This window comes from Cupressus sempervirens, chromosome 1, assembly GCF_028749045.1.
Source record: "Cupressus sempervirens isolate cs-2001-9-10 chromosome 1, ASM2874904v1, whole genome shotgun sequence".
NCBI lineage: Eukaryota > Viridiplantae > Streptophyta > Pinopsida > Cupressales > Cupressaceae > Cupressus > Cupressus sempervirens.
The window spans coordinates 745,490,842-745,509,788 of NC_143118.1; the positions used below are offsets into that span (position 1 = coordinate 745,490,842).

The 18,947-nt window shown below is 38.8% G+C and overlaps 1 protein-coding gene across 1 annotated transcript in view; it reads left to right on the forward strand.

The window, feature by feature from the left end:
- MAP1C (methionine aminopeptidase 1B) overlaps window positions 1–12,852 on the forward strand; it is a 266,196-nt gene extending 253,344 nt beyond the window's left edge. Inside the window, exon 10 of the mRNA XM_089788662.1 lies at window positions 12,194–12,852. Within this exon, the coding sequence (XP_089644788.1) occupies window positions 12,194–12,339 (146 nt within the window). The 3' untranslated portion in view covers window positions 12,340–12,852. The remainder of the gene's footprint in view (window positions 1–12,193) is intronic.
- Window positions 12,853–18,947: the final 6,095 nt, after the last annotated feature.

The window sequence follows — 18,947 nt, forward strand, 5'->3', positions numbered from 1 at the left end:
GTTTTGTATTCTATAGCCGACGAGTAAATAGTTTGTAGCGGACATAATGTTTGTCATCGACGGACTCCTTCGGGAAGGTTCGGCGGATAGTATTTATATCCCATCTGGGATCATTGTAATTCATCTTCTATGACTCATCTTATGAAGCATAATGTATGTCTGGCATATGCGAATATAATTCTGCTATTCTGTGCCATTGTCTGTATGCGTTGATTTCTTCACCAGTACGGTAAACAACTCTGACCCTCATATCCATTCTCTACATGATCAATCTTTACAGGCTGATGTGATTGTGGATCCTTATGTACAGCAGTTGCAGGAGGTCTCTTTGTCATTTGAGGAGATTGTTGGTTCTTTGCGACAGGTTCTACATGCATCCTTGCTTGATCTACAAATGTTCTTTTCAAAGGTCTTGGAGAGAGCCATCATTAGTATCGACACAGGGACACTTGAGCAAGTTTCAAAGACACCGTTCATCATAGAGATTCTTTCTACATACAGGGGAAGCATCTCACAGGTACCCTTGCCATTGTTTCTTCCAAATGGGAGGAACATCATTCAACGGTCATGGATCAGCTTCTACATTGGAGCATTTCTCACTGGTCAGCACACTACTTTTAGAAGGGGGACTACCTTGTCTCCTTCTTCTTCTCCTTTATGGGGGGGACTTTTTGCTCTTAGGGGTTTTTGTCCTTCTCCTATTTCTCTTTTGTATATACTTGATGTATGTCGTAATAGGGGGGTCTTGATTACTCCATCCATCCATACATCTTTCATCTCTCTTTTTGAGGGAGGGTTTTTCCCATGAGGTTTTCCCTCTTTCCCCACTTTATGAGAGATTGCATTTTCATTATGTACATGGGTACCTAACATGGCCTAGTAGTTGGGACCCATTATGCATTTCATCCTAGTTCTTGTGAACTTAAGTGCATTCCCCTAAGTTGCACTTAAGGGGGGTGTTGGTGTCAATAAGTATTTACTATTTACACTTAAGTTTACTTAGGTTAATGCATTATTTTATTATTTATTTATTAGTCACCTAGGAGTATGTGCACTCTTGTGAGTTGTCATATTGACAACACAGGAGTTCGCACATCTTTTATGCACATGGTGTCTACAACACAAGAGTTAACACACTAATTAAGCACATGGTGTCTACAACATCTCCACTTGAGATACACCTCGTCATTCTTATCCTATCATCTAGAATGATGGATAAGATGTGTGCTTAGTTGTCATGTTTATCTTATCTCTTGGCTCTTTCTAGAGACATTCTAGGTGCTTCCTGAGAGGCCTTTATATATAAGCACTCCTAGTGTGTTTGAACATACAATATTGAGCAATGTATGAGGACATACTCTGATATATTGATCATACTCGTTTTTGGTCTACAGTTGTGCTTGTGTTCGAGTTCTACGATCTTGGGTGAATCTTGCCCTAAGGCAAATTCTTACATGGTATCAGAGCTATACCAAATTTTTACAAAGATGGTCTTGGATATATCAGACTTGTATATGAAGTGTTTTCTAGAGTATAATAATTATTCTGCAAATGTTTTATGCTTGCTATGAATCGCATGGGGCAGTAATGCTAAAGGAGCAGACTTTATGTTTTTCATGTGTCCTTTATCCACAATCACACCCTACATAAATATGGCAACCAAGGGGCATGTCCCTAGAAGGGACATGTCCCTCTCTAGGTCGGCCTGAATTGTTTTCTTCAAATTGGCATCTAATGGAGGAATAGATTTAGTTAGTGATTAAACTAACTAAGTTGCTCAAGTTTATTCTTAAACAATATTGCCCCAAAGGAGACGCCAATCACAACTAAAGAAGAGACAATTATATATAGGCCTTTATTAGTTAGGCATTTCATGCATAATCAGATCTGTATGATCTGTAGAATCAGACCAGTATGATGTCAGAGTTACAGAATTAACATCCTTGTTATCTTCAATGTCACCTTTCAGCACGAAGACAACTCACTATGACATGTTACACTAGATGACAAAATATGATGATCAAAAATCGCAATATAGGCATCAAAAAAATAAACAATGTTAGGAATGGCTTAAGTTGAGATACCTTAATTCCAACAAAACTTTGATAAAATCATATGCATGCACCTTACTAACCCGCTTATGTTGTCTTTCATTTAAATCTCTATGTTACAGAGTGTTTCAAGTTGTTATGCTCTATCCTGACAACAAAATTTCCACATACTAAATATTGTCTAAACTTCAACAATGCTTGCATGATGGTAACTATCTTCGTTTTGTAGATGGAATAAAGTTTATGCATTGCAAAGCTTCCTTCTCTCATGGGCAATGGGATGTGTATTTTGCATCAACATTGGTCCAATCACCCTTACCTCAAGCACCACACTCCGAAACAAGGGTTAAGAGAAATTTGGTAAGCCAACACAAGACAAGTACTCATCACCTTTTTTTGTCATCAAACCTCATCCATCCACTTGAAAGCCCCTTTTTTGGTGAAATTTGTAAGAGGTATGCCAAGCTGAGAAAACCCCTATACAAATCTACTATAGTAACTACACAAGTCAAAGAATCCTCTCAATTATATCAATGTCCCAATGGGGGCCAGTCAAGAATGGCCTAAATTTTCTTTTGGTGCACTTGAATACCATTGGCACCGACGGCATGCCCCAAGCAAAGAATCTTAGTCAACCTAAACTTGCATTTGGACACCTTAGCACTCACACTACCTCCATGATACCCAGATGCTCATCAGGATGACTTAGATATTCATCCCAAATTCTTCTATAAATGAGTATGTCCTCAAAGAATAATAGAAATAACTTCTGCAATTGGCTTTTAAAAATGTGCTTCATACAAGATTGAAAGATGGTGGGAGCATTAGTCAACCCAAAGGGCATGACCAAGAACCAATATCGTAGTGATATTTGAATGTTGTCTTATTTATGTTGTGCTCCCTCACTCTATTTGATGACACCCTTAGCAAAGATTAATCTTTGAGAAGTACGCTGCATTGTGCAACACACCCACTAATTGGTCGATCTTAAGGAGACCATATGTATTTTTGATAGTCCTTTTATTCAATTCATAGTAATTTGTATACATCCTAATGGTCTCGTCCTTTACAAAACAACTAAAGAAGTGAAGAGACTCAATTTGGGCACAATACATGCCATGTGTAGTAGCTCCATTGTCATGCCTCCTACTATTAGGTCCCATTAGTTGGTCATTTAGCATGGTCCACTTGATCCCCATGGAGTCATGGACCATTTGCTTGCTTTGCAAGGGGGACAATATGTGGGCTGTACTTCTTGGCAGCATCTTTTGGCCCGACCTTTAGGATTTTTTCTTTGGGCCACCTTTTCATATGAAATCATGGCTGAACTCCACTTTGAGGAGGTGGGTGACCTCATACTTATATAGGTTCCTATAGGTTCCTTGGAGGACTCTTGCATCATTGATCAGCTTTCATCTTGTTTTGTCATGTGTAATTTAGGGTTTGGAATTAATGTGGGAGATTGTAATTTCAGAGGTGAAATATCCTCGCTAGTATGCTACCAATCCCAATTCAATGAAATCTCTTGTTAACCACCGAATTGGATTCATAGACATTGTCCATTCTTGGAAAATTCATCATCATTTTATAGAATTTAGGGTGGCAAGCTGAGTTTTGAATGATCAGCATAATTTGGATGCTGTGATCCATCTATGTTCCTACAATTAGCAATTGGATCTACAATTAGGACTTGCGACAATTATCGGTAGAGGATTTCTCTGCGGTAGTGGTCATATTGTCACCACAATCAGCATACATACATACACACATATACATGTTGGCAATTGCATATATCATAGCAATCAGTATCCATAAGACATTCATCTTGTTGCGGCTTGTGTTTGGCATCACATATTGTGGAGTGGCAGCAACATCATTGGTATACATTCTAAGCTTCATTATTACAGCTTGTTGGACAGCAGTATTCATTTGCATGGTGTAATCTATTCCAGAAATCATAACACAGAATCATCAGTAAAAGAATAAGGTGCACAAAATCCTGCCATTATACTTAACTATATATTGAAAATGTAATCATACTTTATGTGCTTTTTTTAAAAAAATTGCAACTGCTGGTCTATCATTGTCTATCATCTTCTAGTTATAGGATGTTTTAGTAGTATCAAAGCCTGGAACCTCCTAGTCTGCTAGGTTGAGCTTGACAAGTGAAAAAGACAAGACTATATAGCATATTAGAGAAGAAGACACCCTCTATAGACAGATTTGGAGATGCTCAATTGGATTTGTCACCATCTTGATTGAATTGGCAAGAGTATGACAAAGTGAAAGGATAAATGAGACTCTCGACCGTTTGGACGAAATAAGGGTTAATGGTGCCAATGGAGGGAATAATGCTCATGTTGATAATTTAGTCAATGAGAAGACCCACACTCATCAATCCACTAATTTATAATCAATTATGCCCATTGCCTACCTTCTAAGGACCAAGCAACAAAAGAATCACACTCCTTCACTAGTAGATTTGCAAAATCAATTCAAGAAAGATTGGCTTGATGGAGTATTGTACTGGACAATTCCCTCAAGAACTACATGGATTTGAGAATGAGAAACTTACCCACTAGAGTAATAGCCTAATAGGGACTATAATAATAATTCAAGATGAAAGATTGGTAAGTTGAGCCTCCTTCAAAAGATCCAAAAGATCAATAGCACAAGCTTTGATTCAGAAGGTAGATTCATATTTTCATATCAATCCAATGTCTAAAGATGAATCAATCAAGTACGCAGCACTACGCCTTGAAGGGATTGCTTACAAATGGTGGCAACATGGAATGGTAATATTAGGGCATGATCAAATCACATCCTATTTTGAGTTCATGAAGAGACTTGTCAACATATTTGATGGGAAGGATCCCGAGCTCAATTTCAAGGAGTTAGCACTTATTACAATTGAGGCAAGGAGGATTTGTAAATAACTATTTTGTCGAGTTCTAGAGGCTCTCGGTCGTGGTGATTGATATATCTATTACAAAGTAATTGGTAAATACTTGCTTGTTATTAACAGAGATCGAAATGTCATTATATACAAAAGAATAAAACTATGTTTCCTTAGGCAACATTCTATTCTAATAGAGAAAGCTAAAAAAGTGAAAGGTAGCTAGATATTTACAATAGATTACCATTAACTAATAATAGACGACTATCTATTATCGTAATACCCTCCCTTAATGATTAATCTATCTAGAACACAAGCTGTCCTCTGAATTTGACAAACTTATCAGGACCAAGAGGCTTGGTGAGAATGTCTACAGTTTGATCTGTGATAGGAACATACTGCAAATCTATAGTCCCGTCTTCAACCAGCTGTCATATGTAATGATAGTGAACATCCACATGCTCGGTTCATTCATGGAAGAGTGGATTTCATGCTAACTTGATAACGCCTTCGTTATCAACAAACAAAGTAGTTGATCCTGCTGGCGACATTAGCATATCCCCAAGTATTTGACAAAGCCAAACAACTTCACATCCTGCCTTAATAGTCCCTCTGTATTCGGCCTCTGTAGAAGAGAGAGAAACTGCTTGCTGCTTCTTACCGGGCAATGTGACTGCATCGGATCCCAAACTGAATACATCCAAAAATTGACTTTTTATCATCAACAGAGCCTGCCCAATCTGAATGTGTGAACCCACTGAGTTTAGGATTAGAACTTCGAGAGTACAAAAGTCCATAAACTGAAGTGCCCTTCACATAATGAAGCACATGCTTTGCTGCCATCTAATGATTAGCCTTGGGAGTTGTCATAAAGCGTGAAATATAGCTAACTGCGAAGCTGATATTAGGCCTAGTAGCAGAGAGGTAGATGAGGCTGCCTACTAGTTGCCTATATGTAGTATCATCACCGGAAGGAGAATCAGACTTTGCGGATAACTTGAGACCTTTCTACATAGGTGTAGATGCAGGCTTGCAATCCTGCATACAAAATTTCTCTAACAAAGCCCTAGCATATTTGGACTGAGAGATGAATATACTAGAAGACTGTTGCCAAACTTTAACACCTAGGAAATAATGCATGAGCCCAAGGTTAGTCATATCAAAAGACTGGCATAAATTTCCTTGAATCAAAGATGCCGAGCTGCCAGTGATGATCAAATCATCCACATAAATAACCAGAAGGATGATGTCATTGTTAGTAGTCTTGATGTACAAATTTGAGTCTGAAGAACTCCTCTTGAAGCCTTGATCACTGAGGTACTTATTTTGATGTACCGTGCCCGAGGGGCCTACTTCAAGCCATAGAGGGCTTTTATCAATCTAAGAACCTAATGGTCTTTATCACCAACCTTAAAACTAGGAGGCTACGTCATGTAGACATCTTCATGGAGATCACCATTCAGGAGAACACTCTTGACGTCCATCTAATGGACCTTCCAACCAAACTGTGCTACCATGGCTAGGACCAATCTAATGGTGCTCATCTTTGTAGTAGGAGCAAAGGTCTCCTCGTAATCAATGCTCTGATGCTAAGAAAAACCCTTCGCCACTAAATGAGCTTTGTACTTGTCCAAAGTACCATCCGATTTGTATTTGATTTTGATCAGAAAGGACCTAGGTGTTGTTTTTTAGCAGGCTCTAGTGTTCAGATGTCATGGCATGTTTCCACTCTGGAATTCCTTTAGCCTCGAACTATGTTTGAGGTTCAAACCCACTGTGAATGTTGGCCATAAGAGAAAAGTTAACAAACTTTGTAGTTTTGCTCTTTTTCCAAGCAATTCTCCCATCAATGAGCTCATCATCACAAAGATCAACAAGTGTTTTAGCCCACCGCTTAGGCTGGATAGGAGAATGACCAACATTAGTTTCGGGAGATGCGTTATGATCAAGTTCCTCATTAGAAGAATCTGGATCAAACCTAGGGGAAGCATCTAGAAAGCGAGGTGATCCTGCAGGAGAAGCTGAAGGTGTCTGTATAGGTATCACTAGTATAACTAGAGCTGCAGGAACTACTGGAGCACTCTCATCAAGTCAACCTAATGGAAGCTGAACTCTCAAATCATGAGCCTTAATAAGCTAGCTTTGCTGAATCAAGAATAGGAGAAGCAAGCATGAAAGGTCCTCGCTTCTTATCAAAGACTACATCACGACTGTAGATGAGACGAGATGTCTCAACATCGATCAGGTGGTAGGCTTTGTGAAGACTACTATATCCAGCAAGCATGAGCTTTTGACTCTTGGCATCCAACTTGGTGCGTGACGCATCAAGGATTCAAATAGAAGGGAGCCAAAAACCTTCAAGTGATTGATTTTGGGCTTACGACCTGACCAGGCCTCTTCCGGAGTTGTACCTTTGACCACCACTGTGGGTGACCAGTTCAACAGATAAACTACAATGTTAACTGCTTCTACCCAAAACTTCGAAACATGTCTGTGTTCGAGCATGGATCGAGCCATCTCGATGCTTGTCCTGTTCTGATGTTCAACTACATTATTTTGTTGTGGCACGTGGGCTGTCATAAATCAGTGTTTGATGACATGTGTATTCAAGAAGCTGGAGAAAACATTAGAACAAAATTCCCCCCATTGTCTGATCTAAGAGCAATAATGGATTTCCCATACTCTTTCAACTAAAGGTTTAAACTTCTGAAAGATAGGAAATGCATCTAATCTCTTTTTAAGGAAATACACCCACATTTTTCTACTAAAATCATCAACAAACAGAAAATACTTGGACCCAAGAACAGAACGAGTGGCCATAGGGCCGCAGATATCAGCATGAACAAGATGAAGTACTTGAGAAGTTTGCCATGAATTGCCATTGGTGAAAGGTGTGCAACGTTGCTTCCCAGCCTGGCACGCATCACAAACTTCAAGCTATTGAGTCTGAATCTCTGGCAATCCATGAACAAGCTCATCTTGAGCAAGCTGTGAGAGATAATGCACATTTAAGTTCCTGTATCGCTGATGCCAAGGTGTGCAGACAAAAGATCGCCGAGCAGCCATAACTAAGTCTTGAGGATTACCAAAATCAATAAGTTTGAAAAGACCATGATCCTCAAGACCCACTGCAACAGTAGACTTAGTTGCCCGATCAGTGATGGTGTACTGATGTGAATTGAAGGTGACATCCAAGTGTGGAGAATGTCACAGCAACTGACTAATTGAGAGTAGATTTACTTCCATCCTTGGAATATAGTACACATCAAGGAATATGAGATTCCTCCCAATACACTGAATCTAAATGTTGCCTTTGCTGACAACCATGTACTCTTCTCCACCACCAAAAACAACAAAGTCTAAATAAGGTTGGTAGTCAGTAAACTAGTCTCAATGCTTTTTGGACGTAGATTTTAGGTTCACAGGCACTGAGCTAACCCTGAGTATTAGTCATCACCCTCAAATTGATGGGTGGACATAGATCATGAATATGTGGCTGGAGGGCTACTTGTAGAACTACATGGTGGTACAATAGAAGGCATGGATCCATTGGCTACATTTGGGGAATATTGCTACAACTCCACCTATCACATGTCAATTGGGATGAAACCCTACAAGGCACGCTATGGCTATGAGGCTACTTCATTTGTGGATTTGGCATTGGGAGATAGTAGGGCACTCAAGGTGGAAGATTGGCTTTAGGAGAGTCAACTTACATCCCTCAAGGATAATTTACAAAAGGCCTCAAATTAGCAAAAGGTGTACACAGATCATTGGATTAAGTGTAGTTTTAAGCCATAGATTTGATGTATCTTTGTTGACAACCCTACAAGCAATCCTTTCTGAAGAGAAGTGGCATAGAGAAGCTACAATCCCACTTATATGGTCCTGTGAAGGTGATTAGGCGATTAGATGAGGTAAAGTATGAGTTAGAGCTTCCAAGGAATAATAGAATATATAATGTGTTTCACGTCTCTTGCCTCAAAAAGGCTCTTGGGTGGTGAATCACTATTTCAGGGGAGCTTGCACTTGATGATGAGGGCATGCTTTCATTGGACTCAAATGTGATCATAGATTTCAAGGAAATGGGCCTAAGGTCTAGTAAGATCAAGGGGTAGCTTGTCAAATAGGACTTATTGATTGAGAATGCTACATGGGAGAGAGTAGAAATTCAAGCATCCTAATCTAAATTTGCTTGTTGGCAAGTGATTCCAAGAAGGGGAGACTACCATAGATAGATAGATGGAATGTAGGGTGGCATATTTGATTGCTTCCATTTTAATCATGGGGTTAAGTTGGAAATATGTGTCTAACATCTGAACCCGTGCATGTTTTGTACACTTGAACCATCATAAATTGGTCAGCAAAAGGCAAAGTACTCTTGTAAGAAGTCACCTCATCCTTCATCACCACCAAAATTGATTCTTCAAGGGTTTTCATCTTAGCATTCTTGCTCCCAAAAGAAGCTCTCCAAATTACCAATTAGAAGATTTAATTCAAGCATAATAGAAGTGAGCTCCAAAACATTCTTGAAATCCATTCCAATTTCCCACGTAAAATTAATTATTCCAGTCCAAAAATGAAGTGATTGTTATTCTCCTTTCTAATATTCACACATCACTTTATAATAGTTTTTTAATTAGTTGAATAATATTGCCCTTAAATGTACTTTGTAAGATTCTATTACATAATTCAAATATTCCCTTATTGTGAAATTTAACCTACGGGAACAAGATAGGTTGAATGCTTGGGATACTCTATGGAAGGGGACATCACAATTGGTGATATAATATTTCCATAATTCATAAAAATATGTCTCCATGACACTACATGGATATCACCCTCCATCCATCACATCGTCATTAATGGTGACACCAATAGTTCAAGTTGTGGAAGACCACATGCATCATCAATTTGGCTATGGCATAATATAGAATGGAATAAATGTCAAACACCAAAGTGGAGTTTGAAGTTAGGGACTGAGTTTCTTGAGACTACAGCCCTATAAGGAAATGCTCCTTAAGCAAGAAACGAAGAACAAGTTGTCCAGAAAATGTTATGATCTATATCAGATTGTGCAAAAGATAGGAAATGTTGCCTGCAAGCTTGAGCTATCTCCAACTATATTGAGTTTTTCATGATTATTGTTTAAAGAAAGTGACTGCATAATTTTCCTACACTGACAGTCCTATTAGAGCTAGGCAAAGAAGGAAGAATCATATTGAAGTTAGCATGAAGAAACTAAGGACTAGGACACTCACTGAATATATGATTTAATGGAAGAACTTAGCTTATCATTCGATGATGCTATATGGAAAGATGAAAAGTTCCCCCAAATGTATTTACACTTCATTAGCATTGAAGGCAATGTTTCTTAGAAGGGGGCATACTATGCCCTTAAACTTAGAGTGCATATTGGGCTATGAGTAGTCGGCTTGTGACTACCTTAACTCTTATTCAAGTTATATTATCATTATCATATTCTTATATAGTCAAATTATGTCAGCTTAGGGATTATATGTTGTTTTCCAAGTTGGTTTGGTGATATCCTAGGCATAAGTAGGGTATATATAGGAGTTAGTAAGTCTTATTTGATCAGCAAATTGTGAATTGTGTTCTCACTGGAAATACTTGGAGGTTGTTTCCCTCGAAGTTGCTTGTTATTCTCAATAATTACCAAGTTTTTTAAAAAACAAATTGTAGAATATTCACCTTTTGTGCTTGGTATTTCATTATGTTCCCGTTTCCAGCCCATCCTAGTAATGTCTTATTTCATTATATCATATGGATCTTAGGTGAAAGCCTCAAGCGACTGGGAACTCCAAAATCTTTTAGTTGACGAGCACCAAACAGAATAAGCAACTCTAACTAGCTTCATTTTCTTAGCCCAGTGCTCATTAATTCCTAATTGCAAGTGCTGTAATTTTTATTACAAATGAGTAATTCTCAGCTAGTCAGTTTGGATGAAATAGAAGTAGGTGGTCTACAAGCTTGAGAGAGAAATCTGAATCATCTGTCACTCTTCCTAGTGGATCATAGGTATGTACAATAAAGCTTTTAATGTCTACTTCTAGTTCTAGGAATGCTTTCACTCTTGCAAAAGTCAGTAGTACACTATATCCAGCCCAACCAACAAGGGTGTATTCTTCTCAGACCTCCACATTCCTATATCACCCTATATCATCACGCATTTTTCCCAGTCATGTTTGCTTGGCAATAGCTCCAGCTACTGTTGAGAACTGGGGACGGCTATGGCATTGTCAGTTTCTTGGCAACAATGTTGCTTATACAAAAAAGAAACAGGACCGTGCAACCAGAGAAAAAATCTAGAAAGACCCAAAAAGTTGAGTGTCATGCAAACACGTAGTATATATAGCAGTATTCTCCAGGAACCAAAGAAAACAAATTTAGAAAAACCCATAAAGGTCGGTACCATGCAAACACTCACTATAAATAGTGGTGTTCTCCAAGAACCAAAGATAGAGACCTGTAAAGATTGGCGCTATGCAAGTACTTACTATAAATAGTAATGTTCTTCAAAACCAACGAGAACAACCTAGAAAAACCCAAAGGGCCAAAAGTATTGGTGTTGTGCAAGCACTTACTATAAATAGCAGTTTTCTCTAGGAGCCAAAGAGAACAAATTTGAAAAGATTGGTGCCATGCAAGTGCTTACTATAAATAGCAACTATCGATGAAACTCATATGAAACTGAGAACTAAGCTTAATAAGAATATAGGAACACTCCCTGCAAGGGCACAGAAATGGGGACATTACAATGGTTTATTATTTACTATTTCTAATCAGTTCAGCTAGAGTCTGTACTGGACTTCCACTAGTTTTTGGTGATTTTATTTACCTTTTGAGTTCAAACATGAAAAAGATTCTTGAAATTGGTCTTTCCTCTCTCTCCTGATTTTGTTTGTGCAAGTTACTCTTTTTTCATAGTATATAAAAAACCTTTATCTGTACACACACACACATTCACAGCCTAGCTTTAGAGCAATTAAAACTCCTTGACATTAAATCAAATTCAGATCCTGAAACATTTAATTTTTTTAAAATTGAAGACAACATTTTTTCAGCCATAATACTGTTTTATCCAGCGGATATATTTGTAGAGCCTAGTTACTTTTGAATTCGATAGATATCAATTAGTTTTGAGATCTTCTTATGCGTAAACTCATGTATTTGATAACATATATCTTCTCCAGTCTTACTTTATTGTAATTTTGCATCATCACAGAACCAATACTGGTATTAGGAAGTACCAATTGCATTGTTTGGAATGATAATTGGACTACGGTTACAGCTGATGGCAGTTTGGCTGCACAGTTTGAGCACACCATACTGATTACACGGAGCGGAGCAGAGATTTTGACACGATGTTGAAGACCATTACCCTAAATAGCCTACCTTGACAAATCTTTATTGCCCCAGAAAAACTGGTGAATATCCATGAAGGTTTATTTGTGTAATATAACCATTTGGCTATTAATAATATTCTAGTACATGGGCATTTTGTAACCATTCAGCTATCAATAATATTCTAGTACCTGGGCATTTCGTAAAGAGAGATGCCACTTCTGCCACTTCCGATGATTTGATATAATATTCAGTTTAAATTTAGAATTCATTTGTTCATGTTCAAAGTTAGACCACCATTTCCCTACGAGGCAACTTCCTTGCCTACAAGTAGCCACATGTAAACATGATCCTGTAAACTTGTGTGGCATTGGAAGTCCTAATCTGTGAGCTGTCATTGGTTTCTTTATTGTTGTGATTATTCAGTAAAAGAAAGTATCTTTACCCTTCTCAAAGAAAACTCTAGATATTGGAGAGCACAATGTAGCTCTTTGATAAACTGTATTTTATAATTTGAAAGATTGCAAGGTTTTATGGTGATCCTGGTAAAGTTTTGCTCTCATGGATTTGTTTCATGTTGCTATTACATCCATCTAGTTTTAAACACATCTCTTGGACTATTTGATATAATACTTAAGCTATACATTTTAAGTTGCAAATTTGAAATATCTATATGTTTCCTTAGATGGATCATGCATGTGACTGAATGCACACTATTGTTACTGATCTGAAATAGATGAAGAAAAAACATTAGATAGAGGTGTGGAGATCATCAATACCCATACCCACTTTTTGGTAAATCCAAAATCTTGACCAACAATCAAGATGAAGCAACCTAATTTGGAAGAGAAGTATTTTGTAATGTTCCTATTATAAAATCAATTTTAATTAAGCTATTGTAATTGGGCTGGCTGATTTAATATATCTCGGACCCAATTTTATTTTTGTTTCCGTAGTTTGTGTTGCCCTCGGCTATCTTTGTACACCCTCAAAAAGTTTTCCCCGACAGGTATTTAAGCACGGCTTCTAGGTAGTCATTAGGCATGCAATTTGAATTATTTTCTCTGTACTGCAAATTCCCGTTGGAGTTCTCTGTTGTTCACCATTTCAGAAGTGAAAGACCTTCCCTATTTGGTTTTGTCCGATTTCGGTGGGATTCAACCCTCGCCCTATTCTGTCACCTATAACACTCTGCTCAAATCTGGCAAATCAGAGCACCATCATATTGCGAATTATTCTTGTGTTCAATTGATTCTACTCTCTTGTTCTGTGTAATTCCATCTATTGTTTATTTGCATTGAATCTCGTTGTTTGTTCATACTATCTATTGTTCTACAATCACTTTGTATCCGTACGGACTCTTGCCTTCCATTCCAAACCACTCCAAGTTCAACCCCAGCTCACCATATGGCCTCCCTTATTCTACCGTACAACTGTTCTAAAACACTCCCACTATATGGCCCCCATACCTCTTATCCGTACGGCCTTGTTGCTCCACCTCCCACCATACGAACTTGCATTGACACCGTATAGCCAGAATCTAAAAGCATCATACTACATTTTCTCTCCACCATATGGCCATTAATTTGGCCTCCCAACAACCACCATACAACCACATTCTTTACAACCTCTTTCACACCACCTCCCGTGTGTAATAGGTCAAATTGATTCTACCATTTGTCAAGCTATGCTAGTACAAATCTGTTCCAGAGGGGTAGACAAGCAATGGAATATCAAAGTGGTATCAAAGCTTTGATCCTGCCATCTTGTGAATAGTGAATTAGAGTTTATAGCCGAAAGAGAAGGAAAACCCATTTGGTTGATAGAATAGCGGCAGAACTAGAACCCACAGTGGCCAAACTCATGGCACTGCTAAGAGAACTTGCAAGGAATCAAGCACAAATCAATGATACTCAGCCACTCGTGGAAGAAACTCTCAAGAAATTGGCAAAAAATAAAGCATCCGATGAATAGAATAGTCACAGCGCAGAGTTTGCGTCGAGTAAAGCAAACTCTCATCTTGCACATTTACGACCTTCCATGTTGTCTTTTCCCCACGGACGGAGGCACCACAGGGATGGAAGCAACCAACTTTTGAGGAGGTTCAAGAACAACTAAAAGAGGACTGGAAGAATGCGAATTTTGAGGAAGAAATGTCTTACAAAGACTACGCAAATATTCCGGAAGCAAAAACTGAGGATATCTTAACAATGATCTCAGGAGGAAGTTGAGTAAAGTAAATTTGTCTCCATTTGACGGATCCGGATCCATATCTGCACAAGTGTGGGTAATGAAGGTCGATACTTCCAGCTAAATCCTATGCCTGAAGAAGCAATTAAATTTGTGGCACTACACTTGGAGGGAATTGCACATGAATGGTGGCATCACAACACCAGCACACTGGGGCATGATCAAATAAATACCTTTGTGGAATTCAATAAGAGATTGATAGATCGATTTGGTGGTAAAGACCCGGAACTCAATTTCAAAGATTTGGCACAACTAAGGCAAACTGTTTCGGTTGACCAGTACATTGCAGGATTTTAGAAACTCTGTTTTGGTCACAGACATTTCTGGAAAAAGACAAATAGTGCTCTTCATGGACGGGCTGACAAAACCCTTGAAGGGTTGGGTAAAGGGGTTCAATCCTACCACCCTATCGGAGGCAATTTAGAAAGCACGGAGTATGGCATCATCATCCGCATCATTCTCTCGAGGTTACTCACATTTCAAACTGTCGATGTTTCTGAGGGCCAAAGATAATAAACCTCTGCCGAGGAAGCCATTGTTGGACGAAGCTACCAGACAAGAGCTTTGAAGGAAGAAACTACGTTTCAACTACAAAGGACCATGGGAAATTGGACATAGATGCCTCAAGAAAGGAAAGATCCACTACATTGAGGTCATGTCTGATGATGAGGACGAACAAGAAGATATACCCACCAAAGATAGCCAACCCCATGAGGACACCAAAATGGTTAGTTTGAACCATATAGAAAGAATTGTAGCATTGGTATGGCACAAAAGAACTATTACCCTAACTGGTAGCCCAAGGTGCACCATGTTTCGTGTATGGGGAACTCTTCAAGGACAAAGGGTTATGGTGATGCTCGATAGCAGAGCTACTCTAAACTTCATAAACTCCTCTCTGGTGAAACGAAGAGGTCTATCTACGGAGATGCATGCAGGATTTCAGGTCAAGGTTGTTAGAGGGACTCTCCTGCCTTGCACACACCTTGTTCCTTAGCTAAGTATCACAATGGTGAATCACACGGTGATCAAGTATCTCTTCATAGAACACCTTGATGATATGGAGGTTATTCTAGGCATACAGTGGACGGACACACTTGATGAATACGCTCAGAGCTTCAAATAGATGGACTTCACTTTTGTTGTCGATGGAAAGAAAGTTGTTCTCCATGGAATGGCAAATGAAGGTCCGAAGAAAGTTTTTGACGTGATGACGTTGCTTGGGTTGCACATTGTTTTGTCTCGGTGAAACCTATAAAAGGGCAACAGACACCTCCCCAAGATGATGAGCTCCAGAATATTTTGAGTGAACATGATAAAGTTTTTGTTGACATTCCTCCTGGTATACTACTTCATCAAGGGTTTGAACATACTATCGAATTGGAAGTTGGAGCCAAGCCGGTCATAACCACATCCTACCGCCATTCCAAGAAATGCAAAGATGAAATTGAAAAGACTATTCAAGAATTGCTAGAGAAAGGATGGATTTGTCCCAGTTCTAGCCCCTTCGCATCATCAGTGGTATTGGTCAAAAAGGACGAGACAATGTGCATGTGTGTGGACTATCATGCCTTGAACAAAAAAACCAATAAAGAATAGATATCCCATTCCAAGGATAGTTGAATTGTTGGATGAATTACATGACGAAGTCTATTTTTCAAAAATAGATCTCCATTCTAGATACCATCAGATCCGCATGAGGGAGGAAGACATGGAAAAAATTGCCTTTCGTTGTCACTACGAGCATTATGAATTCCTAGTTATGTCATTCAAATTAACAAATGCACCTGCTACATTCCAATCATGCATGAATCGCATCTTCAACAAACAATTGCGTAAGTACTTACTAGTATTTTTTGATGATATTCTTATTTATAGCAAGATATGGGAAGAGCACTTGAAGCATTTGGATGAAATCCTACGGATCATAAGGATCAGTCCTTGTTCGCCAAGCAATCCAAGTGTGAATTCGATATGACAAAAATATTGTAGTTGGGGCATGTTGTCAATAGATATGGAGTTCAAGTTCATCAGGAGAAGGTTCGGGCTATCCTTGATGGGCCTCCCCCGAAATCTCTCATGGAGTTGCGAGGATTTTTTGGACTATGCAGTTATTACTAGAGGTTTGTAAAAGGATTCTCTCGGCTTAGTGCCCCATTAACAAATATGACAAGAAAGGGTTCCTTCCAGTGGAATGAAAAAGCACAACTCACTTTTGATAAACTGAAAGCAATGAGCACTTATCCCGTACTTGCATTTCCTGATTTCGCTTGACCTTTTATTCTAGAGTGCGACACATCCGAAGAAGGCATTGGTGTGGTATTAATGCAAGATAGATACCCCATAGCCTATGAGAGCAGGAAGCTTACACAAACAAAATGCTTATATTCCATTTATGACAAAGATGTTGGCCATCGTACATGCACTAACCAAGTTCCGACAGTATTAGGTGGGTGCCAAGTTTGTTGTTTGTACGAATCACAATAGTCTAAGATTTTTTTCTAGAGCAATGAGACTTAAATGAGAGGCAACAAAAATGGGTAAGGTTCAAGCTCTTGATTTTGACATTGAATATGTGAAAGGAAAGAACAATGTGGTTGCAAATGCTTTGTCCAGAAAACTTGCTATCTGTTTACTGACCCAGATTTCAGCTAATTGGAAAGCACATTTGTTTGTAGAATATTCCAAAAACACATTTGCCTGTGACCTAATGGATGGCAACACCCAGGATGATCAACATAAAGTGGTTGATGACATCATTTACTATAAGAATCGGATATTTTTAGTGTCGAAATCCAAATTGAAGAAGAAAATCTAGAAGGAAGTCCACGACACACTCTGGGCAAGACACTCGGGTTTCCTCAAAACTTACAAACATCTCAGGGAGCAATTTTCATGGAAGGGTCTTAAAGGAGACATATTGCAGTATGTAAGAGAGTGCACGGGTTGCCAACATAACAAATCTGAACATACTCTACCCACTGGGTTATTGCAACCTCTGCCAATTCCACAATAGAAGTGGGAAAGTATCTCGATGGATTTCATTACTAGACTTCCCAAGGTGAACAAAAAGGATTGTATTTGCATGGTGGTTGACAGATTGACGAAGTATGCACATTTCTTCGCCATCTCCTCAGACTTTCAGGTTGCACAAGTAGCCAATCTATTTGTTATAGAAAAAATTTCATCTGCATGAGTTACCCTGAAACATTGTTAGTGATCGAGATGGATGATTTATGAGTATCTTCTTGACATAATTATTTTGACTGGCAGGAACAAAATTGTCGCCAAGCACTAGTAATCACCCTTAGATAGGCAGAGATTGTGACCAAGTGGCTTGAAGGTTACCTTCGGAATTAGGTTTCGGAACAACGAGCATGGGTCAAATGGATGCACCTAGGGGAATATTGTTACAATACCACTTACCACATTTCTATCGAGATGGCACCGTTCAAAGCACTATACGGGTATGAACCCCTTTCCTTCATTGACACAATTTTGGATGACAATCGCACACCAAGGGTGAGGGACTGGCTTCAAGAGGGATAGGACATACTAAGATGCTTGAAGAAAAATTTATAGCGGGCATAGAATCAACAAAAAATCTATGCTGATAGACATCGCATCGAGAGAACTTTTGAAATGGGAGACTTGGTCTATCTCAAAATTCAACCATACCGACAATCCTCATTGAAGGAAAAGGGGAAAGAAAAATTGAAGCCACAATTTTATGGTCCTTATCGTGTAGTTTGCCGCATCAGTGAAGTTGCCTATGAGTTGGAACTTCCAGAGGGGAGTCATATTCATAATTTTTTTTATGTCTCCTACCTTAAGAAAGTTGTAAGATAGAACAACACAGTAGTGGCAAACCTTCCACCACTCAATGAAGAAGGAAAGATCATATTGGAACAAATCGAGATCATTGAAGTACGTGAGAAGACCCTGTAGAACCACATGGTGAAGGAATATTTGGTACATTGGAAACATTTGCCATTGGACAACGCGACGTGGGAGGGCGAGCACATTCTACAACATCTAGCATTGCATTTGCTCGAGGATAAGCAAAATTTGGGACGGGAGGACTGTAATGTTCCCATTATAAAATTAATTTTAATTAAGCTATTCTAATTGGGCCAGTTGATTTAATGTCTCAAACTCAATTTTATTTTTGTTTTCGTAGTTTGTGTTGTCGTCAGCTATCTTTGTATACCTTCGGAAAATTTTCCTCGACGGGTATTTAAGCACAGCTTTTAGGTGGTCTTTAGGTATGCAAGTTGGATTATTTTCTCTGTACTGCGAATTCTTGTTGGAGTTCTCTATTGTTTGCCATTTTGGAAGTGAAAGACCTTCCCTATTTGGTTTTGTCTGGTTTCGGTGGGATTCAA